The sequence below is a fragment of the Stenella coeruleoalba genome (assembly GCF_951394435.1).
Source record: "Stenella coeruleoalba genome assembly, chromosome: 7".
Classification (NCBI taxonomy): domain Eukaryota; kingdom Metazoa; phylum Chordata; class Mammalia; order Artiodactyla; family Delphinidae; genus Stenella; species Stenella coeruleoalba.
This window is the reverse complement of record NC_137153.1, coordinates 56,758,034-56,784,541: the sequence shown is the minus strand read 5'-3', so window position 1 is coordinate 56,784,541 and position 26,508 is coordinate 56,758,034. Positions and strand designations below refer to the sequence as shown.

General features: G+C 36.2%; 1 protein-coding gene across 3 annotated transcripts in view; it reads left to right on the top strand.

Annotated features, from left to right (window-relative positions):
- The window catches only part of CNTLN (centlein), a 330,490-nt gene that overhangs the window by 251,381 nt on the left and 52,601 nt on the right, over nt 1–26,508 (top strand). For all 3 annotated transcript variants that reach the window (XM_079927964.1, XM_079927963.1, XM_079927962.1), the window contains exon 19: nt 23,975–24,166. In XM_079927964.1, coding sequence (XP_079784090.1) covers nt 23,975–24,166 — 192 coding nt within the window. The remainder of the gene's footprint in view (nt 1–23,974; nt 24,167–26,508) is intronic.

Here is a 26,508-nt window from a genome sequence, read left to right as displayed (position 1 = left end):
CTTGTTCAGTCTTTGAAAGTTGTACTTTTCCAAGAATTTGTCCCTTTCTTCCAGGTTGTCCATTTTATTGGCATATAGTTGCTTATAATAGTCTCTTATGATCTTTTATATTTCTGCAGTGTCAGTTGTAATATCTCCTTTTTCATTTCTAATTTCATTGATTTGAGTCCTCTCCCTTTTTTTCTTGATGTGTCTGGCTAAAGCTTTATCAATTTTGTCTATCTTCTCAAAGAACCAAATTTTAGTTTTATTGATCTTTGCTATCATTTTCTTCTTTTGTATTTCATTTCTTTCTATTCTGATCTTTATGATTTCTTTCCTTCTCCTAACTTTGGGTTTTCTTTGTTTTTCTTTTTCTAGTTGCTTTAGGTGTAAGGTTACATTGTTTATTTGAGATTTTTCTTGTTTCTTGAGGTGAACTTGAAATCCTATGTACTTCCCTCTTAGAACTCCTTTTGCCGCTTCCCATAGGTTTTGGATTGTCGTGTTTTCATTGTCATTTGTTTCTCGGGTTTTTTTTATTTCTTCTTTGATTTCTTCAGTGATCTCTTGCTTATTTAGCAGTGCACTGTTTAGCCTCCATGGATTTGTGTTTTTTACTGTTTTTTTTCCTGTAATTGATTTCTAGTCTCATAGTGTTGTGGTCAGAAAAGATGCTTGATACTATTTAGTTTTCTTAAATTTTCCAAGGCTTGATTTGTGACCCAATATGTGGTCTATTCTGGAGAACATTCCATGTACACTTGAGAAGAAAGTATATTCTTCCACTTTCAGGTGGAATGTCCTAAAAATATCAATTAAGTCTGTCTGGTCTGTTGTGTCATTTAAAGCTTGTGTTTCCTTATATTTTTTCATTTTGGATGATCTGTCCATGTTGAAAGTGGGGTGTTAAAATTCCCCTACTGTGATTGTGTTACTGTCAATTCCCGCTTTTATGGCTGTTAGCATTTGCCTTGTGTATTGTGGTGCTCCAATGTTGGGTGCATAAATATTTTAAATTGTTATATCTTCTTCTTGGATTGATCCCTTGATCATTCTGTAGTGTCCTTCTTTGTCTCTTGTAATAGTCTTTATTTTAAAGTCTAATTTGTCTGATATAAGAAATGCTACTCCAGCTTTCTTTTGATTTCCATTTGTAGGGAACATCTTTTTCCATGCCCTCACTTTCAGTCTGTACATGTCCCTATGTCTGAAGTGGGTCTCTTGTAGGCAGCATATATATAGGCCTTGTTTTTCTATCCATTCAGCCAGTCTGTGTCTTTTGGTTGGAGCATTTAATCCATTTACATTTAAGGTAATTATCAACATGTATGTTCCTACTACCATTTTCTTAATTGTTTTGGGTAGTTGTATGTCTTTTCCTTCTCTGGTGTTTCAAGCCTGCAGAAATACCTTTAGCATTTGTTGTAAAGCTGGTTTTGTGGTACTGAATTCTCTTAACTTTTGCTTGTCTGTAAAGGTTTTAATTTCTCCATTGAATCCGAATGAGATTCCTGCTGGGTAGAATAATCTTGGTTGTAGGTTTTTCCCTTTCATCACTTTAAATATGTCCTGCCACTCCCTTCTGGCTTGCAGAATTTCTGCTGAAAGATCAGCTGTTAACCTTATGGGAATTCCTTTTTATGTTATTTGTTGCTTTTCCCTTGCTGCTTTCAATATTTTTTCTTTGTATTTAATTTTTGATTTTTTGATTAATATGTGTCTTGGCGTGTTTCTCCTTGGATTTATCCTGTATGGGACTCTGTGCTTCCTGGAGTTGATTGACAATTTCCTTTCCCATATGAGGGAAGTTTTCAATATAATCTCTTGAAATATTTTCTCAGTCCCTTTCTTTTTCTCTTCTTCTGAGCCCCCTATAATTGAAATGTTGGTGCACTTGATATTCTCCCAGAGGTCTCTGAGACTGTTCTCAATTCTTTTCATTCTTTTCTCTGTATTCTACTCTGTGGTAGTTATTTCCACTATTTTATCTTCCAGGTCCCTTATCCTTTCTTCTGCCTCAGTTATTCTGCTACTGATTCCTTCTAGAGAATTTTTAATTTCATTTACTGTGTTGTTCATCCTTGTTTGTTTGCTCTTTAGTTCTTCTAGGTCCTTGTTAAATGTTTCTTTTATTCTCTCCATTCTATTTCCAAGATTTTGGATAATCTTTACTATCATTACTCTGAATTCTTTTTCAGGTAGACTGCCTATTTCCTCTTCATTTGTTTGGTTTGGTGGGTTTTACCTTGCTCCATCAGCTGCTTTGTATTTCTGTCTTTTCATTTTGCTTAACTTACTGTGTTTGGGGTCTCCTTTTCACAGGCTGCAAGTTCATAGTTCCTGTTGTTTTTGGTGTCTCCTCCCACTGGGTAAGTTTGGTTCAGTGGGTTGTGTAGGCTTCCTTTTGGAGGGAACTGGTGCCTGTGTTCTGATGAATGAGGCTGGATCTTATCTTTCTGGTGTGCAGGACTGCGTCTGGTGGTGTGTTTTGGGGTGTCTTTGAACTTATTATGATTTTAGGCAGCCTCTCTGCTAATGGGTGGGGTTGTGTTCCTTTCTTGCTAGTTGTTTGGCATGGGGTGTCCAGCACTGTAGCTTGCTGGTCGGTGAGTGGAGCTGGGTCTTAGCATTGAGATGGAGATCTATGGGAGAACTCTCACCTATTGATATTATGAGGGGCCGGGAAGTCTCTGGTGGACAGATGTCATGAACTCAGCTCTCCCACCTCAGAGGCTCAGGCCTGACACCTGGCCGGAGCACCAAGACCCTGTCAGCGACATGGCCAGGTACATGGGGAGTTCTTGCCTTTTGGAAATTCTGAAGTCTTCTGCCGGTGTTCCGTAGGTGTTCTGTAGGAGTTGTTCCACATGTAGATGTATTTTTGATGTATTTATGGGGAGGAAGGTGATCTCCACGTCTTACTCCTGTGCCATCTTGAAGATCCTTCAGATGGATGAACTTCATTCAGAGATTCAATGCTTACAACTTTATATCCTCCAAATTCAGCAAAAATCACTTTCAGTGGAAACCCACTGTACAATTGCTTAGGATTTTTTTCTGTTGTCTGAACCTCTTCTTGTGCAAGTCTTCTGGGACTGCTGCACAGAGCCTACTTCCATCTAAGCCAAAAGCCCATTCTAGACTCTTTTGTGACTCACATTGCAGGCCTCTGACGTCTCAACCATCCTTCCTCACAAACTATCCATCCACCCTTTAAAACTCTTCCATCCACAAGCCCCAGGAGAAGAGGATTCGTACAGGTAGGAAGTGCACCTTCTAAAGTAATTTTACCCGTCTGCCCCCCAAGTCCATTTCTACAGCCCTCATGTCTGCCAGGCACTCCCCAGAGCTAAATAAGGGACAAGGCACTGCTTGAGGGCCAACGGCCTAGTCGACCAGCTGCCTGGACCGTGGGGAGGAGAGTCTTGATGAATTCTTGATTCCTCTGCCCCCTGAATCAGATACAGCTAAATTCTGCAACAGCAGATTTTTCTTCTCAGAAACTTTTTTGGTAACATCCATCTGAAACAAAGCAGGTTCATTTTAAGATTTGAGTTTTCAAGTTTGCTTCGTCTCTTGTCCAATTACATAAACGAATTAATCTTAAATAAGTTTAATATATCCCCAAATAAAGGACTTTTGCCAAGTGTCAGAATCTGGCATTAAAAACCACAGAGCATAACCTAGTCAACAAATACTTTGGGTCTTTAGGTTAATTTAGCAAATAAACATTGAACATGATAACTACTAAGTCTGAAGTAAACTGTATAATTTTGTATTTTGTGGATCTCCAAAACACCATTTTCGTCTACAGAGATTTATATGGTTACTATTGTATCCTAAACTTATATTTGTCTTTGCTTTATATTTATTTACGTAACAGCCTTTATTAAAAAGATTGAAGGTGTTTATTGTTCAGGACCCATTTTTTTTCTGTCAGGAATTGTAGAATTTTAAATAGCCTCATTTCCATTTTTATGATCTGTTTTCATGCCTCTCGTAATAATGAAGTAGAAAACTAGTACTCTCTTATTGTACTTCATTGTTAATCTCCAGAGTTTTCTTTTATCTTACCCCAATAGCTTGTGTAGTACACATTCCTTGTAGGGTATTCAGTTTATATATGTCAGATTCTCTAGGGCCATGGCTTTTGCCAGATGAAGCACTTTTGATTTTGAGGCTGATGAAACACAGTGCTATTATTGATCTGTGCATGACATAGCCTGTCTCTCTCCTAGCAGAGTGTAGCAACATTTATCCAGGAATTTGTGAAATGTCACTCGGATCATGTTCGAAAGGTAAACTGTGCAAAAACCAGGATCCGAGCTGACAATCCATGTGGAATTGGACGTGACCGTCTTATTCCTACGTCCTATCTTCTAGATGAACCAAGTGATATTTGTAACAGAATGTCTGTGCCTTTTATTAGACTTTGTTAGGAACTATTATTATCACTCAGAACACAATGTACTGTAAAATCATACTCCCTATACTGTTTTCAGATTCACTTGTGATCTTACCACAGAAAATATTAAGAAAATGTGACCTGAAAACATCACTTAGAAATTTAGTCTCTGTTTATAATGAACCAGTGTTATAATATACTGCACAGTCTTATATTCCTAGTAGTGTTTTCACTTTGTATCAATATACTTTTAGGAAAGTATCTCTCATTAAAATATCAACATAACTGGAAATGACAAATTATAACATTTTTCTCACTATGGGATTATTATGATTTTTAAATATGCATATATTTTAGTGTTTGATTTTAAATGCCTAAAATATTGGTTTGCACATGGATAGTTATGTATGTTTATATTGGTTATAATTCAATTTAGTTTAATGCACCAAATACATGTAAGACTCTCTAATAATGGGATATTCAATAATGAATTAAACATGATCCTTGTCCACTGTATAAGATACATTAGGGAAGTTGGACATGTGTACCATCGTACAAGGAAGCTCTTATATATATAGAATGTATGTAGTATATACCATGGACATGTAGTGGACAAAGACAGACTGTTATTCATTGATGTCATTATTTAGTAAGGCTTTTGAAGGTGATGGCATTTGGGCTTAGACTTAAAATTTGATTTGATTTTGAAAGGTTTGTGTGTAGAACAAAATCATTAGAAGAAAGAAAGCTTGGAAAAGCATCAAGGTGAGAAAGTAGATTGTTGAGACTAATGAGTAATCCAATATATCTGTGGTTTTCAACCCTAGCTGCATGCTGTCCTCACCTGGGGAGTTTTAAAAATACCTATGCCCAGGTCTTATGCTAGACCAATTAAATTAAAATAACTGGGGTGGTCCCTGCACCTTGCTAGTTTTTGAAAGCTCTCAGATGCTTCTGATATACAGTGAGGACTGATACTAAAGTTCAAGAGAACAGAAATTCAATGCAAGTAGCTAGATAAGAGATAGTTTAAATATCAAGGCAAAAGATGATAAGTATTTAGACAATACTAATAGAAGCAGAAAAAGTTAGAAAAAAAGCAGGAGATTTTGCATTGGTTTAACACACAGAGTTTGATGACCAATCATATAGGGAAAAGTTTAAAAAGTTAAGTCTTTAAGGTACCAGTGAGGATTCTAATTAAAGTGAGCAGAAAGTTGATGATAGAATATATTTGACAATATAATATACTAATTATTGTGGGGTAGTGGGAACCTTATATGAAAACATACCAACAAAGTTGGATTAAAATATAACAATTATTCTTATAAATGCACACCAGAATTTGCCAAAAAATAAATGTAAAACCCTAGGGGCTAAAAATCATATTGACAGCTTACCATTGTAGCCAAGTGCAATTTGTCACTGAAATGAAGATATCAAGTGAGCAGTAGGATAACTGAGTATAAAATTTAGAGGAGAGGGCTGGGCTGGAGGTATGAATTTTGGAGTTAGGAGGATTTAGATTATATTTAAAAACATGAGACTGGATGGGATCACCTAGGGAATGAAGGCAAATAGGAGAAAAAAGAGGTACCAGGTCTGAGCCCTGGGGCCTCCAACCCTTAGAGTTTGGGCAGATGAGGAAGGTCCAGAAAAGGAGAGGCCAGTTAACTAGAAAGAAAACCAAGAGAAAAGAGTATTGAAGAAGCCAAATGATGAAACTATTTTGAGGCGTGAACAACCATCTGTCAAATGCTGCTGATTAGGATAGGATGACTCCATGAGAAGAACTGAGAAATGAGAAGAGAAGGAGAATAATTGAAGAATGTAATTAAATGTGCATGTATTTTAGTTATTTCAATGAGTTTTGCTATTAAGGGTATCAGAAAGCTTCTAAAATATAAACGTTTAATAACTTAGGCTCAAAATAAGTAATGTAAAAATTGATAACTTCAGTACTTTTAAGATAAAGCTGAAAAAAAGTCATTAAGGGTATACATTATTTGAAGAAAGTAATAAAAAGTCTTGCTCTAAATAGTTACCAAAAATGGTCACATTACTAGGCCAAAACACAGCTCTCTACAAATTTCAAAAATTTTGTATCATATTAAAAATATTGCCTAACACAAGTGAAATTAGAAATCAATTTAAAAAGTTAAGTTTAAAAATTCTGATGCAAACTTATAGAGACATTTCTGAATAACTAATGGGTCAAAGAAGAAGGTAAAATGAAAATTGAGAAAATACTTCATACTAAATGATAATGAAATAATACATATCAAAACTTATAGAATGCAGGCAAACTGGTACCTATATGGAAATGTATACCTTTAAATACTTATACTAAAACTACAGAAAAGCTAAACTTTGATCAGCTAACCATTCAATTTAAGAATGAGGAATTGAATAAACCCAAGGAAAATAGAAAGAAGGAAATATTAACATAAGGGTAGAAGTTAATATTGTAGAAAGCAAAGATGCAGTAGACATGATCAAGAAAAACCAAAGTTGGATCACTGAAACTAATAAATTGACGAACAATAACCCGTGTTGATGAGGATGTAAATGAATTGGAACTTTTATACATTGCTGATGGGAATGTAAAATGGAACAGCTATTTTGGAAAACAGTTTGGCAGTTCCTCAAAAGGTAAAATGTAGAATTACCGTATTACCCAGCAATTTCATTCCTAGATATATACCCAAGAGAAGTGAAAACATAAGTTCACACAAAAATGTGTACATGAATGTTTATAGTAGCATTATTCATAATAGCCCAAAAGTGGAAACAACCCAAATGCACATCAACTGATGAATAGAGAAACAAAATATCCGTACAGTGGATTATTGCTCTGCAATACAAAGGATTGAAGTAGTGACACATGCTGCAACATGAATGATGAACTTTGAAAACATGCTAAATGGAAGAAATAGTCACAGAAGACCACATATAGTAATATTTCATTTATGAAATGTCCAGAAAAGGCAAAATCTATAGAGACAGAATTTAGGTTAGTGATTGTGTAGGCCCCGGGATGGGAGAGGAGTGTCTGTTAATGGGCGTGAGGTTTCTTTCTGGTATGTTCCAAAATTAGTCTGTGGTGACAGTTGCACAAGTGCATAAACATACTAAAAGTCATTCAGTCATACACTTAAAAAATGGGTGAATTTTATGTATGTAAACTATACCTTAATAAAGTTCTTAATAAAAGAAGTAATACTATATTATGAACACTTAGGTGAAATTGAAATTTAAGTTTCACATTTAAGTTCTACTAGGCGTACACAGTTTTCCAAAGAGTAGAAAAAGTAGAAACAAATTCCTTCTAATTTTATGAGGATAATGTAACTTTGACAATACAAGATAAAAAAATGTTAGAAATGGAAATTAATGTGAACATAGTTGTAACACTGATTTCCAAACCCTTGGTAAATCTAATCAGACAATGTATTTTAAAAAGTCATGAATAAGCCAGGAAATCCCAGAAATAAAAAGTTTGATTAGAAAACTTATCCATGTGATTTACCACCATAACAAAGAAAGGAAGAAAATATGTTAAACGTGCAGAAAATCTGGGGTAACATCAACAAGATGGAAGAATAGGAAGCACCAGACCTTCTTTTTCCCACAGAGACACCATTTCAACAACAATACTCGGACCAGTTCCTTTTGTGAGAAATCCAGAAACCAGCCAAGAGGCACCTGCACCCCTGGCAAGTACACAACCAGCTGCACTGCAGTTGCTTGGGAAATTTGTGGCACTGTCTTGGCAGAGTCCTACCCTCTGGCACACCACCTTGTGATCTGGGGGAAACTCCCAGTTCCCAGCTTCTCCCCATGGAGGGAAGAAGTATACTGGACCTTAAGCCTGCCTGGAGGACGGGCTTCTTTCTCACCTCTCTCTGCTGATGGGACCTGCCATACTCTAGATACCTGGGGGCCACTGAGAACCAAAAAAAGCTGTATGGCATGCTGCTGTTCCAGAGGACCCGTGGCACAGCAGACAGAAGGCGATATAGCTTGGTGGCCTCTCCCTCAGAGAGAAGAAGAATGGAGTGTGTGTCCAGAATTCTGGCTTTTCAGGAGCTGCCTGAGGAATGAGTATTTATTTGTTCAGTGCCAGTTTGGGGCACTGAAGGAACTGGACATACTCTAGGTAGATGTCTGGGTGCTGCTGAGAGCAAAAAAGAGCTATGTGACATGCTAATATTTCTGAGGACCCCAGTACAGAAGACAGCAGAGGGAGCAAGAGTTTATCAGCTCCTGAAGAAAAAAAAAAAGGAAATACCTCTAATTAGAAATCTACACACAGAAGTTTAGGAGAAGTCACATCCACAGAAAAGATTTGAGTGTTCCCGGAATCTCTAGCTGGACTGACTGATGAAGCTCTTTCCTTATGCAAAGCCAATCCATAAAGACCAGAAGAGGTAGATATTTCTTCAAGTTCATGGATAACAACAGAAAGTTACAAGGAACACAAGGAGACAGTAAAATGGCCCAATCAGAGGAACAAAATAAATCTCTAGAAATCTACCCTAAAGAAACAGGCATATTAGTTATCTGAAAAAGAATTTAAAATAACCATCATAAAGATGTTCAGTGAGCTCAAAAAATGATTCATGGACAAAATGAGAATTGCAACAAGAGATAGAAAATGTAAAAAAGAAACAGATTTTGGAACTGAAGAATATAATAATTGATCTGAAAATTCACTAGAAGGTTCAACATCAGACTTTATCAAGCAGAAAATAGAATCAGTGGAATAAAAGACAGGTCATTTGAAATTATCCAGGCAGAGGAGTAAAAAGAAAAAAGAATGAAAAAGAGTAAAGAAAGCCTAAGGAGCTTATGGGATATATCAAGTGGACTAATACTGTGGGAGTCTCAGAAGGAGAAGAGAGAGGGAAAGGGGCAGAAAGCTTATCTAAAGAAATAATGGCCAGAAGAAAAATCTGCCAACCAACAATATTATATCTGGCAAAATAGCCCTTCAAAAATGAAGGAAAGGGCTTCCCTGGTGGCGCAGTGGTTGAGAGTCCACCTGCCGATGCAGGGGACACGGGTTCATGCCCCGGTCTGAGAAGATCCCACATGCCGCGGAGTGGCTGGGCCCGTGAGCCATGGCCACTGAGCCTGTGCGTCCGGAGCCTGTGCTCCGCCATGGGAGAGGCCACAACAGTGAGAGGCCCATGTACCGCAAAGAAAAAAAAAAAAAGGAAGGAAAAATATTGGGAGATTGGGATTGACATATATACACTAATATGTATAAAATAGATAACTAATAGGAACCTGCTGTATAAAATAAATAAATAAAATAAAATGAAGGAAAAATAAAGAGTTTCCCAGATAAACAAAGGCTGAGGGAGTTTACCACCACTAGATCTGTCCTACAAGAAATGCTTAAAGGAGCCCTTCAAGTTGAAACAAAAAGATGCTAAACAGCAACATGAAAACATATGAAATTATGAAGCTCACTTGGTAAAGGAAAATATATAGACTATATAGATGAATACAGAATATTGTGATACTATAATGATAGTGTGTAATCATTTTTAGTGTTGGCATAGAGGTTAAAAGACAAATGTATGTAAAAAACTATAACTGTAAAATTATGTTAATGGGCAGACAATATAAAAAGATGTAATTCGTGGGCTTCTCTGGTGGCGCAGTGGTTGAGAGTCTGCCTGCCGATGCAGGGGATACGGGTTCGTGCCCCGGTCAGGGAAGATCCCACATGCCGCAGAGCAACTGGGCCCATGAGTCATGGCCGCTGAGCCTGCGCATCTGGAGCCTGTGCTCCGCAACAGGAGAGGCCACAACAGTGAGAGGCCCGCGTACCACACAAAAACAAAACAAAACAAACAAAAAAACCAAAAAGATGTAATTTGTAACGTCAGTAACATAAAATGTTTGGGAAGGAGAAGTAAAAGTGTAGAATGTTGTATTTAATTGAAGTCAAGTTGTTATCAGCTTAAAATAGTTTGTTATAACTATATGATGTTTTATGTAAGCCCCATGGTAACCACAAAGATTATACCTATAGAAGATACACAAAAAGAAATGAGACAGAATCAAAGCATGCCGCTACAAAAATAACAAAATACAAAAGAAGATAGGAAGAGAGGAAAATAAGAACAAAAGAGCTATAAGATAGAAGACAACAGAATGGCAATAGTAAGTCCTTTCTTATCAATTATGACTTTAACTGAATTTACATTTACTCCCCAATCAAAAGACAAAGAGTGGCTAAATGGATTTTAAAAAGCAAGATCCAACTGTACTAAACTCATAAATTTGTTAGGGTAGATCTCATGTTATATGATTTTTACCACAATGAAAAAAATTACAGATAATTTTTTGATACAATTAAATACCTGTTCATGATAAAATTCTCTTAGTAAACTAGAAATAGCTGAGAACTTTCTTACTGTGTTAAGTATATACCAAAACCTTGAAACAATCATCATACTTAATGGTGGGAGTTAGAAGCATTCTTTTTAAAACCAGGAAGAAGACATTTATACCTCCCATGACTTCTTGTCTTAGACATTGTGCTGGAGGGCACATGACTGCTTGTCTTAGACATTGTGCTGGAGGGCACAGGCAACACACTAAGATAAGAAAAAGAAATGAACGTTAAAACTATTAGAAATGAAGAAACAAAACTATCATTAGTTCCAAGCACTATGCTTGTCTGTACAGAATCTCAAGACAAATTACTAATAGATTTCAGCAAGATTGCTAGATATAAAATCAATATATGCTACGATGAGATTTCTATTCACCAGCCTTCAACAAATGTGCTATTTTTAAAAAGAAATATTATTTAAGTTATAGCAGGAATTATATGGTATCCAGTTATGGAAGGTGGAACCCAAATTCAGAGATGTTAAAATGTGAAGAAGGAATGTCTTAAAGGTACTATATGTCTTTTGGAAATACACACATATGTATTAAAAGTATAAGGAAATAGCAGGGAATGATAAACACCAAAATGTTCAGGATAGTGATTATATCTGGTCAGTCAGAGGGGATAGGATCATGGCCTTCAATTCTATTAGTAATACATTGTCTTTGTTGAGTGATTGATAAAGGGACATTTGTTATATATATATTTTTTATTTATGTATTACATATTTGAAATATTTCATAAAAAATAAAAAAAGAAACCTATTGATGCCATTATCCCAGAGAAAGATGCTGGGAGTGGAACAAATCTTTGCAGCAAGACAAAAGGTTTGTGGGAGTATAAGCAGACGTGGAGTCAGAGAAGGAGAAGGTGGGAGAGTGTTGTAACAGAAACAAGGGAGGGAATGTTTCCAGTAAGAAAAAGGAGAAGAGTTGGTCAATGGTGTCAGATGCCATAGAGGAATAGAAAATAGGACAACTGAGAAGAGGTTTTTGGACATGTTTTTAGACGGCTTTATTAGCAGGACTCTTGAAAGCAAGTGACAGAAACTGAACTCTAAATAAGGAGAAAAAAAAAAGCTCACAAAATCAAAGGATAAACTGAAGAGAATAGACTTGGGAAGAATAGCATTAACTAGAACCAGACACTAATGTCTTTAAAGGTTTCTCTTTATCTCATGTGTCTTCCTCTCAGACCAGCTTTCTCCATATTGCTCTGGCCTTGGGTACCAGCCATGTGGTAACATCCTTAGAGCTTAGACACCAGAGAAGAAAGCAATTTTTCTTTCTCATCTTTCAGTCTTCCTTTGATTTACATAGTTTATAAATTTCTGGGACCACAGGAAAAAATGCTCTGTTTATATGTAATTTTTAGTTAGGATTTAGATTCATTTCATTATATGCATATTTTTCATCTACATGAATAATTGGCAGGAAATTTGAAAGTCATGCAGGAAACAAGGTAGTTTCTGTTGGGCAGGACTGATACAGACTTTGCAGTACATCTAGTGTTCCTGGCTCTCACCCATTTCAGTGCTGGCACTGAAAAGTGCCCTCACTAATTTCCAAAATATATGTCTAGGTAGTATGCACTCTTTGAGAACCACTGATACAGGAGAAAAGCAGAGAAACCAGCTTGATTAGTAAAAATGGAAAGAACTCCAGACTACCCTCTTCCTAAAGAGCTGTATAAATCATAATATTTCACTTAGCACAACTGAGTAAGAGATAATTTACTGAGTGACTACTCTGTTAGGTCAAGCTTTACTAATGGAAATAATATGATAAACAGAAGATAATTTTAAGTAGAACAATTAAATGAAGGATGGTAGAAGTTCCTATATGAAATTTTTGTGTTAACAAAAAGTTTTTCAAGTGAAACCAATAAGAAATATCTTGTATAATTTAGTCTAAGTCCAAGATTTGTAAATCTCTTTTTTCTCCTTTAAAAGAAATTTCTACTCTATGTCATGAAAGTCATTTTTTTACCTTTTTAATATATATTTTCACATATATTCATTTTTAATGAAAAAATCCCATTTTATATCAGATCCAATTATAGCAAAAACTATTCTTTTAAAGAAATGTCCTCTTTTTTTACTCTCTTGAATCTTGTGAAACTTGCATAGGAAATAGAGAAAAACATTATTAACTTGCTTCCCTTGAGAATTTTAGTAGGGTGTACTTATAAGTGTAATCAAAATCATATGAATACTTAGTGCTGCTGCTGTTAAATTTGTAATGAGTTGTAGGGTTTCTTTAAAAACACCCCAGCTGGCTCTCATCCAAGTAACTTGTTTGCAGAGCTTAGCTGTAGTACAAATCAGGAAAGCTGTGGTTAACTGTTGACCTGATCAGTAAAAAAATTCAATTTCTAAGTATTAAGACACTATTCATATTTAGTATGTATTTAAGAAATGTATATCATTTTACTCATTTGAACATATGAAGTCAGAGCTAGAGATGATGATCTTTAGCCTTTGGGTTTATTACCCAGAAAGTTGGTAATATTTCATTTAGATTAGCTTGATAATGCACTATTCATATGAATTGATTTCAGTATAATTTAAATAAACTTAATAATCATTTACATGCATTTTACAGGCTTACTGAAAATCCTTTACCTTATAAAAATGTGAATTCTAGAAATAGATCATGGTCTATTATAAATTTTTAGAAGTCATAAATTATTTGAAGAAATATTGATGCCTTTCTTCTGAAGTCTATATAAGAATTAAGTATTATGAGCAGTTTTTAATTGTCTAGACTCTGGCTTCCATTTAGTAACAATACTATATATGTGGGCATTAGTTTCCTCAGGCCAGTCCACTAAGGCCTTTTTGTGCAATAAAATACAGTGCATTAAGAAGCAGTTATCACCCCACTAGGATGGAAAAAAACAAAGTATTGAAATCTATTGCTTAGGAAAAACAAATTTAATTGGGGAGAATGAGGCAGACTTCATGAGACTTCTACGGATATTCTAGAGTTTGATAGCCTCTGTTCCTGATAACTCAATCACTGTCTGTAACTTCACTTGAAATTTTATGGCTGTTCTTTATGTAGATACAGATACAGTATTAATATCACCTTGAAACACCAACTGTTGTTTTTAGTGATTTGGCATGTTTATTTCTTTTTCTTTTTTTTCTTAAGTAACCGAAAAAAAAAGTATTGATAAAAGTGGTAGAGGAAAAATAAAGAGAATATGTGTATACAGTACCTGTGAGGAATAGATATTTCTGTTTCGAATTAGCTGAGTTTAAGCAATAGAAAGCAGGAGAAAGAGAGTGAAAAAGAGGGATTTAGAAAGACATTGCTCAGTTTCTCTTCAGGACATCAGATGGCCCTGCCATCTTCTTGCCTTTCTATTGGGGAAGGGAATCAGAATGGGAATGCATTGCAACTTGATGGTCATCGGTAAGCATGCCATGCGTAGATCAAATATCTGGAGGGCTGAAACTGAACTTGTAATATTACCATATGAACATTGAGAAATTCTTATAATAGTGACAATGCTGAATTATTCTGGATATACTTTTGGTTACATATATCTGTCTCTGTATTTAATATGTGGTATGTACGTTTTAAGGGGAATTTTATTTTAGTAACTACAGTAGAGGATTTGAAATAATAACAAACCTACAGTTGAGCAGTTCTTGCTATGAATAAACCAAACATTGATTGTTTTTCCATGAATACTTGAAAGTCAGTTGTATTAGTTAGTTTTCCAAGTTTCACATATAATACATTTTTGCTGATTCTTTTTCTGTAGTTGTGGAAACAGAAGTTTAAACAATGTGGTTTAACTTCAGTCCAGTTAAAATTCATCAGTTTTGTTATTCAGATTATTTTGAAACACACTGTATTGCTAGTATCACATAGATTAATAGTTACTATAAATGCCTATTATGTCAAAGCTATGAATACAAATAAAAAGATACATGTTAAATGTATTTAATATTGGGGGCTGTTTTAAAAATTAAAAGTATTAGTAAGCTCTTTTAAGCAATTTGACATTTGAAATAATAATGTTGATTTTCATTTTGAGAAATAATATTCAGACAAATTTACAGAATAATTATTGGGCATTATCTGGAACTTACATTACAAAGGATAAGGGCATTGAATTAATTTTACTCCTTGTAAATGTTATGAGAGTAGCATATCTCTTATCCATATGCAGATATCCATATTTCTTTGATAGAATCTAATTTGAGCACATCAGGACAGATTGGCATTTTCAGTACCATAAAAACTGCTTTGTTAATTGCAAACCATTTTTAGTATGACCTTATAACAAAGTAGCACCTTAAGTGTCACGCTTTGTCTTTAATCTGCACACTAGAGCTGGGTTCATCTGTACTAGACAACTGTACTTCATGAAAAGGGTTTTTTTCTTGGTAGGCAATTAGCAGTAATTAGGAAGATTCACCTCAGTAAGATGTCAACATGAGATTGTTTAAAAAAGTTGAATGTCAGTGACTTAAAAAGAAAAGTTCTTCTGACACATAGGTATGGCATGTGAAACATGAAATGTTATTTTAACTTTTCTGCTTATTATTCATGCACAATATTATTTTGTCATTCAGACACTACACTGACAGAGTGTAAAGGGTGTTAAAATAGTGCTGCTAGAATAAAGAGAGGATTAATCTACCATTGGCCAATTAGCCAAAGGGTACTTAATGGTCTCTAAAGGCTACTGAAGTCTAACTACTAGCAAAAGCATTGGTAAAAAGTCCTCTATATTACCTTCATTTGCTTGACATTTTGTGAAACATAGTATAGGCTTTTAATAACTGAATTTGTCAGAAAATAGTTTATAAATGAGTGTTGTTATAACTAAGTATATTTTTCATAAGAAAATTTTGTTACATAAATAATTCCACCTCTGCCTAAGATCTTTGTTCTTTTTTTTTTTGGTTGGTGGTTTTTAATTTTTAATTCTTTTTCTTGAATATCTCAGGTATCATAACGAAGGAAAATGCATGTGTTAAATTTAAAACACTTGTTACTAACTTGGAAGAGTTATTAATCTGAACTATTTATCTTTCTAGATAAGTACTTTTATGGAAAATATTTTGCTAGTTACCTAGAAATTTATGTACTTTTCTTTGTAACTCATATGTTTTAATTAAGTGACTGTGCTTTTAGCCATACATGGATGACATGCAGAATTTTATTTCTTTCAGTTTTATTCCTTGTAAAAGAAAAATTTTCCCAATGAAAGAATATTAATACTATCCACAGGAGGGAGAAATATCATTAAGATCATGGTGACTTTCTAGGAGAGTCTTGCCTATAGAATTTACATGGATATTGTTCAACTAGAATTTTCTCTTCAGTCTCTTTTGCTTTAGTTCTGGTAACGAAATCCTTATGTTATAATTTTTTAAGATCATAATATAGGATTTTTAAAATTGCTGCCTCTGCTTAAATGTGAACCAGAAAAAAACTGATTGTGAGATATAAATGAACTTATGTATTCAATATGAAATGATTTCATTCACTATTCTCAGTTCTATGCAGAATTCAAGATTAAAGATTTTGGTGAAGTAATTGGAAACAGACCATTCCCAATAAATGATTGCTTTTCCCTACTTGGACTGTCAAGGCCTTTGGGTTTCAAAAGGAGAAAGAAAAATAAGAGACTCCACTATCATTATAGGTGGAAACTAGCCCTCACTTTCTCTGGTTACTTATTGACCTTTTCTAACATTTGACATCTCACCTTTGCCCCAGTGTGGACTGGAAAGAATCCTTCTGCCACCAACTATTTCCTCCATAGGCTTCCCAGAAATCCTGCTCCTGTGACCCTGACATTCACCCTCATGTTAAGCTGGGTTTTCTAGCATTTCCATGTGTCTACTTTTCAGATCCCACTATCCCAACTAAGAACATTTTCAAATTTTTTAAATGGTTCATTATTTTAAGTTTCTAATCCAGTGGTGAAAAATATATGAGGAGAACTGAATAGTGTTTTTCAATGCTATAAAGTCGTTACTGTCCAGGAAAAAAAAAAAAAAGTTAGGTCAGAATCAACCTTTTATTAGAAATGAGAAGTTATACCGCATCCTATTCCTTTACTGCTCCTAAACTAATTGAACACTCAAAACCATTTTCTTTACACAACTAGTATCATGTCCATTGAATAGGCAGATGTTGAATATTTTATTCTTTGGAGACAGCAAGATCAGAAAGTCTCTAAAAATATATTGTTTGGGGGGCGATTAGGGAAATGATTCTTTCTGGTTTTATTTTTTTCTAAACCCTTTTCTTCTTTTCATTTGGGCTATAAGAATGTTTTCCACGGGCCTTGTTTTATTTTTTCTGATAATTCATTTTTGAACATTAAAATGTTTACCGAGGCTCCCTGCTGGAGAAGAGACCCTCCATCTCATCAGGACTGCCCTGAATTTACTCAGCAGTTTCTGATAGATGCCTTCTCTAGAGTAAAAGTTGGAAAGCAGGATGATTGTATATCTAGCCATGGCCTTTAATGTTATATCGAGCTTCCAGGAAACTTTTGACAAAACAAATCAGGAGGAGTACACGGAAGGAAACTGGCTGTAACTTGCATTTACCAGACAGGATTTGAAGGCAGCAGCAGTTCCCTTAGCTCCCCGATTTGTTTTTCCATAGCACTTACTGTAGTTTATCATGATATATTTCTAGGTTATAGACTGGTAACTACCTAAAGGCAAGGATTATAACTTTTTTATCATTGAAAATATAGAGCTAATACAGTGCCTACCACATAGTATGTAAAAAGGAATGAATCACAGATATTGAGTCAGGTCCTGAATGTAGATCTTACCTAGCAAAATCTTGCAGAAAATATCAAGTTGGGGCCCAGAATAAACAAAAGGCATGAATGAACTCCCATGTAAGAGAATAAAGGAGAGTACAACCAGGGAGCCTTATCTACCCTGTTCATGGGATTACTGTTGAGAGCAACAAAAGGAAACTTCTGGCCAGAGGCTTTTTGCTTGGCAATTAAACTACAAAATGCAGATCTGGAAGAGGCAATTTATATTTCTAGCATAGAAACTGGAACAGTTTTTTTAGAGCTATTGAAAAAATAAACACAAAATTATGGATGAGGAAAAGAAAAACCAGAGTGAGGATGTTATACAAACTATGTACTGTGGATTCAGGACACTTGCTTAAGGGAAGGTAGGGAGGCAATAAGGGAGAAAGGAATAGGTTCAAAAAAGGGGCTGCTTTTTAAAACTTGGGATTCATACTAGTTTTCCATGTTATGTAACAAATTACCACAAATTTAGCAGCTTAGAAACGATATACACATTACCTCACAGTTTCCATAGTCAGGAGTCTGGCACAGGTTAGTGAGATCCTTTGCTCAGAGTATCACAAGCAGCCAAACTGCCTTTCTTTCTGGAGTTCAGGCTTTTCTTCCAAGCTTCTGTGTTTGTTGGGAAAATTTAGTTCCTTGTGGTTGTAGGACTGAAGTACCTGTTTTCTTGCTCAAGGACCATTCTCAGCTCCTGAGGTCTTCCTTAGGGCCTTAACGTTATAGCCCCCTCTGTAGTCCTCTCATAACATGGCAACTTACTTCCTCAAGGCCAGCAGGAGAATCTTACCTCTGGCTAAAAGAGCCCCTGACTTTTTTTTAAAGGGCTCACCTGATTATTCACCAGCCAGGGTAATCTCACTTTTGATTAACTCAAAGTCATGTGACTAGGGACCATAATTTACATCTACGGAATCCCTTTGCATATAACAAACATAATGCAAATAGTGTAATCATGGGAGTGATAGCCTATCATATTCACAGTTCCAACACACATACAAGGGCATAGGCCATTGGGGGTCATCTAAGAATTCTGCCTACCACAGTGCTCATTACTGAATAATGAATTCCCTAATATTTCCATGTTTCTTCTTACAGTTGCTTAGAGGGTTCTTTCCTCTTTAGAGACTTAACGCTTCTTCAATGTTATATTTAAATAAATAATTAATAACTAGTGTCTCATTTTAAACTTTTATAGTGTTAACTTCTATTTTATAACCTCTGGTTAAATCAATACAAATCTCAGTATTATTCTCATTGACGTCAACTTTTAAGTTGAAATCGATTTTTAGAAGATTGTAGAGGGGGCTTCCCTAGTGGCACAGTGGTTGAGAGTCCACCTGCCGATGCTGGGGACACAGGTTCGTGCCACGGTCCGGGAAGATCCCACATGCTGCGGAGCGGCTGGGCCCGTGAGTCATGGCCGCTGGGCCTGCGCGTCCGGAGCCTGTGCTCCACAACGGGAGAGGCCACAACAGTGAGAGACCCGCATACCCGAAAAAAAAAAAAAAAAGATTGTAGAGGAACTGCACTTGTATCCTAGTAGGGAATCCTAAGTTAAGATCAAACAAATAACTGTCACTTAAGACAAAGTAAAGTTTCTGTCATGAGAGAAATTACAGAATTATTTGGTATTTGTATGTGTGTGTATGTATATCGCACAGCTTTTTATTAATTCAGGTCCTCAGCCTTTAGGACACTTCTTAGACTCTGTATGGTAGCATTTTCCACAAGCTAATAATGCTAACAATAATACTGTAAATTTAAAGTTTACCAAGTGCTATCACAGATTTAAAAAAAAATTCTGCCCTCAAGATTACCTTTGCTAGGTAAGCAAGCATCATCTCTGGGTTTTTTTTGTTTGTTTTCTTTTTTTGTTTGTTTGTTTTTTTTTTTATTGCGGTACGCGGGCCTCTCACTGTTGTGGCCTCTCGCGTTGCAGAGCACAGGCTCCGGACGCGCAGGCTCAGCGGCCATGGCTCACAGGCCTAGCCGCTCCGCGGCATGTGGGATCTTCCCGGACCGAGGCACGAACCCGTGTCCCCTGCATCGGCAGGCGGACTTTCAACCACTGCGCCACCAGGGAAGCCCCATCTCTGTTTTTCAACAGAGAAACCGTCAAGTGCTTGCTCAGTGTCACTCAGCTGGTAAGCAGTAGACCCCAAATTAGAATCCAGAAATTATGACTCTTCTATGTGTTTTAATATTATTTATGATTTTAATGTAATATGACAAATATTTTTAAATCTTTGGATATGGAAAGATAATAATATAGAAACAGGAATCATGCTTCTGATAAAAAAGAAAAATAATTTTAAGAGTAATTTTAATTTATTGATAGATTTTACAATGCAATCACTGGTTTTTTTTTGTTTTTTTTTTTTGTTTTTTGCGGTACGCGGGCCTCTCACTTTTGGGGCCTCTCCTGCTGCGGAGCACAGGCTCCGGACGCACAGGCTCAGCGGCCATGGCTCACAGGCCCAGCCGCTCCGCGGCATGTGGGATTTTCCCGGACCAGGGCACGAACCCGCGTCGCCTGCATTGGCAGGCGGACTCCCAACCACTGCGCCACCAGGGAAGCCCAATCACTGTTTTTTAAATAAATTTATTTTTAGCTGTGCTGGATTTTCGTTGCTACACGCGGGCTTTCTCTAGCTGCGGTGAGCGGGGGCTACTCTTCGTTGTGGTATGCGGGCTTCTCATTGCGGTGGCTTCTCTTGTTGCAGAGCAGGGTCCCTAGGCGTGCGGGATTCATTAGTTGTGGCACGCTGGCTCAGTAGTTATGGCTCACAGACTCTAGGGTGCAGGCTCAGTAGTTGTGGTGCATGGGCTTAGTTGCTCTGCTGCATGTGGGATCTTCCTGGACCAGGGCTCGAACCCGTGTCCCCTGCATTGGCAGGTGGATTCTTAACCACTGCGTCACTAGGGAAGTCCCAACAGCACAATCACTTTCTAACAAGGTCACCACAAAAGTCTCACATTCCAAACCAAGTATAAACAAAAGAAAGTTATTATTTATCATTCTTGTCTCATCTATAAAACTTCTCAATTAAGGAATAGAATGCTTAAACTGAGAGAAGTTAGTAATAGAGCCATAATTACTTGTCCAAAAGGATTCAAAACTGATAGAATGTATGATTTGTCTATTTCTTCTATTTTGACAGGTGCTCTGTAGCATTTCTAGACATATATAATTAACATCAGAAATATGTTTTAAGGATTATAGAGTTAAAACAGTTTAATCAAAGCATGATTTATATTTTAATAAATTGCAAGTCATTTGGTTTACTGTCTCCATAATTTCAATATTTCTTTGTTTACTAAATTTTTATACCATTAAATTGAATGGTATAATTGCATATCTTTTAAAGAGATATATTTATTGTCTTGGTCTTTGCTCAATGAAGGATATATTTATAATGTCAGGATTTGCCACTGTGGAAAGAATAGATCTAATGGCATACAAGTTTAACAAATGAGAGAAGCCACCAGGAAGAAAAGATCCTCATCAAAATTTAGTCTTCTGTATGCAGATGTAGAGAATGGACTTGAGGACACAGGGAGGGGAAAGGGTAAGCTGGGACGAAGTGAGGCAGTGGCATGGACATATATACATATATACCAAATGTAAAATAGCTAGCTAGTGGGAAGCAGCCGCATAGCACAGGGAGATCAGCTCGGTGCTTTGTGTACACCTAGAGGGGTGGGATAGGGAGAGTGGGAGGAAGACACAAGAGGGAGGGGATATGGGGATATACATATATGTATAGCTGATTCGCTTTGTTATACAGCAGAAACTAACACACCATTGTAAAGCAATTATACTCCAATAAAGATGTTAAAAGATTTTTAAAAATTTAGTCTTCTGTGTTGCCTGAGATTCCACCTAGAATTGTAGCCATGAGTTATGTCTTAACAAATGAAAATCTCAAAAAGTCTAATTTAGATGCAGAACATTAACTTTAGGATTGATAAATGTTCTGCTGCGTACTATTTAAGTAAAAGCTTAATAATACTACATTGCTAATAAAAGTGTATTTTAATTTATATGGTAATAAAATAATAGAAAGATTATATATAAAAGCTGAAATCAATGTGTGTTTATAGCACCATCTGTGCGACAAACAGGTAGACTTGAATTTTTGAAACCTTTCTTCTGTTTCTTAGTATACAAAAAGCATTGCTTTTAGATACCATGGTAGGGGGGTGGGGGTGGATACATAGGTTAACAAAGGCACAGTCCTCTCTCAAGCCTTTGCTAGGGCCGTGGTTGAGGAACAGCCATAATGCTATGGGAGCTAAGAGAATGGAGAAGCTACTTGGTTGGAAAAAAGGAGACAACTGCAGAGAAGATTTCATAAAGGAGGAAATACTAAGCTACTCTTATGCATGAGAGAGATTTCAGCAGAAGGAAACACCATGTGTAGAGTCATCAATGTAGAAATGGCTGAAAGTTTTGGGGAAGGGCAGACAAGTTTGACTGCAGATGATGTAGGACTGAAACACAAATTGAAGTTAAATCTTACAGAGCTTTATTATAACCACAAACATCTGAGCTTTATTCTATTGGGCTGAGGAACCCCTGAAGAGTTTTGAATAAGAGAATAACAGGTCAGTGTTGTCTTGGGAAGTTGTATAAAAGATGATTTGAACGTAGAGAAAGGTTGCCCATAGGGGAAAGGTTATTGCAGTGGTCTTAGTGGGATGATGAGTCTGCATTAAGAAAGTGGCAGGGGCTTCCCTGGTGGCGCAGTGGTTGAGAGTCCACCTGCCGATGCAGGGGACGTGGGTTCATGACCCGGTCCGGGAAGATTCCACATGCCGCGGAGAGGTTGGGCCCGTGAGCCATGGCCACTGAGCCTGCGCGTCCAGAGCCTGTGCTGCGCAACGGGAGAGGCCACGACAGTGAGAGGCCCCGCGTATCGCAAAAAAAAAAGAAAGTGGCAGAAGGAAATGAATATGAGAAATATTACATAATTTATAGAACCTGACGATTGGGCACAGAGAATTAATAAACAGGGAGGGAAATGTATTCAACCTTGAATGATAACCAGGAAGATTTTCAGACTCAGGGAAATTATGAGTTTGCTTTTGATTTTTCATGTTATTTGTTACCTTTGGGACAATCCAGGGATTAATATTTTCTGAAAAATATAAAAAAACACGCTTTTAGATCATAGGTTAAAATATAGCCAAAGAAATTTTTTTTCACCGAAACATACTTGTTATTTCACCAAAACGTAGTTTAATCTCAAATATATCAAGCCCTAGTTTTGAATTCATGATCTAAAATATTCATATTTAACAGTATACACATGTATACACAAATATATATGTAATTACAGATTTATTGATATACTTTTTAGAAATTGTGTTTAAACATAGTGTTAATACTTAAGTAACTTATGTCCCGTATATATATGACTATACATGTTAGCCACATCTTCTACTGTTTTAACTAGAATTCTTAACAAAGAAAGCATTTTTTCCACCTCTGAGAGACTTCAGTACCATTTTGTATAATTGTTCCTTATGTTAAGCTACCATTATTATAAGCTTCTTTGGAATAATAAAGTAATAGTGCAGTTATCCTCTTAAGGATCTCTAAGTTGTTATGCCATTATAGCTTGGTGGCGTTCTGCTGACTACAGATGGGTGAATGAAAGGGGCTAACATTAGGGCGGTTTCTTTTATAGTTTCATAAAAGCATTACCAGTATGCCATTTAGTAAAATGTTCATGTTATTAAAAATTTTAATGTAAGGAGTTTAGTGCAATCTACCTCAACATTACAAAGAGGACTTGTCAACTATCAATCAAGTGCATAAAACTGAGTGAATGTGTTTGTATGCTATTTATTTGAACTAAATCTCTAATAAGCCTCTTCTGCTAATTGGACTTAACGTTTCTGTTGCTAAATGAGAAGCATTTTGGCTGCTGTATAGGGTAGTAAGACCTACCCGGTGGGATAAACAACTAACATCTGTTATCCTGTCCTGCTCCAGCTTGACTTTTACCAGTTAAGTACATCAGCCCTGAAGTCAAGGTTATCAAATATGTGAATCTCTGGCACACCCATGTTTATGTGAAGGCAAAGAAATAGCACATCATGAGTAAAGACCAGCCAACCAAAAGATATTGAGTACAGCTGGTCTATTTTGTTTTAACCTTTACAAGCCCTACAACCTTAAGCAAAAACTAGTGGAAGTTAGAAATGTTGTAGTTTTTATAATAACTATTTTTGTAATCAGTGTCACTTTTTTCTTTAGCATTTTCCTACCTGTACAATTTGATGCTGATAATTGTTAGGTTAAATGTAATTACTTTTATAATAAATTTATATTTATTTTCTTTAAAAAGAAGCTAAATTCGGATTTGGCTGAGCTTCGGAAAGAAAAAGAAGATTTACTAAAGAAATTGGAGCCTTCATCCGAAATCACAAGTTTGGCTGAAGAAGTTGCCCAGGTAACAGTTCCACGGATACAAGTTACATCACTTGGCCCTTCAAGGAGCATGGATTTGGAAATGAAGCAATTGCAGTGTAAACTAAAGGTGATTATAAATTTTATTAAAGATGAAAACATTTATTAAGTTACTGAATCCTTAAAGACATGTTTCTATCAATTCTAATTTATTCTACTAATAAAGGTAAATTATGGTATAAATAATCCCTAAATTATTAATACTACATTCAATCTCATCTTTCTATTTTAGCCTGGTAGATTCTTACCTGGTAACTTATAATACTATTCTCTGAAAAAATAGCAAGACACCATGAAATCCTAACTTAGGAGACAAGGGAAACTGGCCATTATCATTCTATTCCACTATTCAACTCCTCTCTGCCTGCCACTGAACAGAATTCTTTTTGAACATAATAATGTATCAACATAAATAGAATTGCTTTCCTGTACACATTTTGCTGCTGTTTTAACTTGGTGGTTCTTTGTTGGAGATGGGGAAGGAGGAGGGAATTAGGGGAAAGGAAAAGAAGCACAGAGCAAAGGTGAGTTGGTTTAATCAAGTTAAACCTGAGAGTGAGAATAAAGACCAGTGTTCCTTTTGCTTATAAAGAATTGTGTCTAAGTCCAGGTGAGACTGTCAACAACTTAAAAGTAAGGCTGGCCTTAGTTTTTACCCATATATAAATCTCTCTCACTTTGAAGGAATGTGTGAGTTACAAAGGTGAGACTAATGAGAATGCCTAAAGCAATTTAGATCATGCTTGATGTAAGTTTGAAGTGACATTGTCCATATCTAACCTGGAGTCCTGGAACACTGACCAGGCTGCATAGGGACAAAAAGGGTAAATCTTTACTTTTGTCTTATTTCATGCTTTAATATGGAAATATTCTGGAAGACTAAGTACTTTGAAGTAAATAATACTCTTGATACTACAAATTTCTGTTTCGACATTGTATGAGGTTGCTAAGGCTGCCATAAGAAAATACCACCGAGGGCTTCCCTGGTGGCGCAGTGGTTGAGAGTCTGCCTGCCGATGCAGGGGACAGGGGTTCGTGCCCCGGTCCGGGAAGATCCCACATGCCGCTCCCGGCTGGGCCCATGAGCCATGGCCACTGAGCCTGTGGGTCTGGAGCCTGTGCTCTGCAACAGGAGAGGCCACAACAGTGAGAGGCCCCCATACCGCAAAAAAAAAAAAAAAAATACCACCGAGTGGCTGGCTTGAATAATAGAAATTTATTTTCCCATAGTTCTGGGGTTTAGAAGTCCAAGATCAAAGTATTGACACGTTTGATTTCTTCCAAGCCCTCTTTCCTTGGCCTGTGGATGGCCGCCTTCTTGCTGTGTCTTCACATGGTCACCCCTCAGTCTATGAGGTCTGTGTCCTAATTGTTCCTCTTATAAGGACACCAGTCATGTTAGATTAAGGCCCACCCATGTGACCTCATTTTACCTTAATTACCTCCTTAAAAGCCCTATCCAAATACATTTTGAAGTACTGGAAGGGGAGGTTAGGACTTAAACATATGAATTTTGCCAGGACACAATTCAGCCTATAACAGATATCAGATTGCTAACATAATAAATTTCTGAGAAATAGCTTATTTTCTACTTGATGTTTTCTATGCCTAGTAAAACAAAAATGGTTACATTTGAATCTCTTAAAGGTCTACATCCATCTTTTTTATTTTATCCAATTAATATTAGACTTTTCTATGTAAATTCTTAGGTGTATTTCTGAGATGTACATGGTTCATTCAGAAATTAGAGTGCTCATGTGCATTTCTGTGTCTTCATTTTTACCCATATTAGACATGTTTCCTCAAGGAACCCAACTTTATATAGATAGATAATAAAATATTTAGTGACATATAAATTCCAGTGAATGATATATACATCAGTTATTTATATTTAGTTTAATTTGTAGTCCTTTATACAATCTGGATTGAGTAGTACTCCAACTTATATTTGTGATTTTTTTTTGACCTCCTGATTGTTGAAAGGATACCTTTTGGTATACACCATGTTCTCTTCCAGTTTTCCAGTAAGTTAATAATGAAGAATAATAGTTTTTAAACTACTGTTAATTTATATATAATCTATTGCCAATCTAGTTCTAAGTCCTTTAAAAATGTTAACTCATTAAATACTCGTTTCAACCCTATGAGATAAATTCTGTTATTATATCTATTTTACAGTTAAGCAAACTGAGTATGTTAATTGTCCAAGGTCACACAGCTACTAAGAGATAGAGCTGAGATAAGAACTCAATCCATAGGGCTCCAGCATCCATGCTTTTACTCATTTTGCTCTGAAAAATTTTTAGTGTTTAATAAACTTAAACAGGAAAGCTCTAACCAAGATAGATTATTACCATTATGACATCTTTGAAATATGTGTTTTACTCCAGATTTTGTCATGCTGCAGATAAG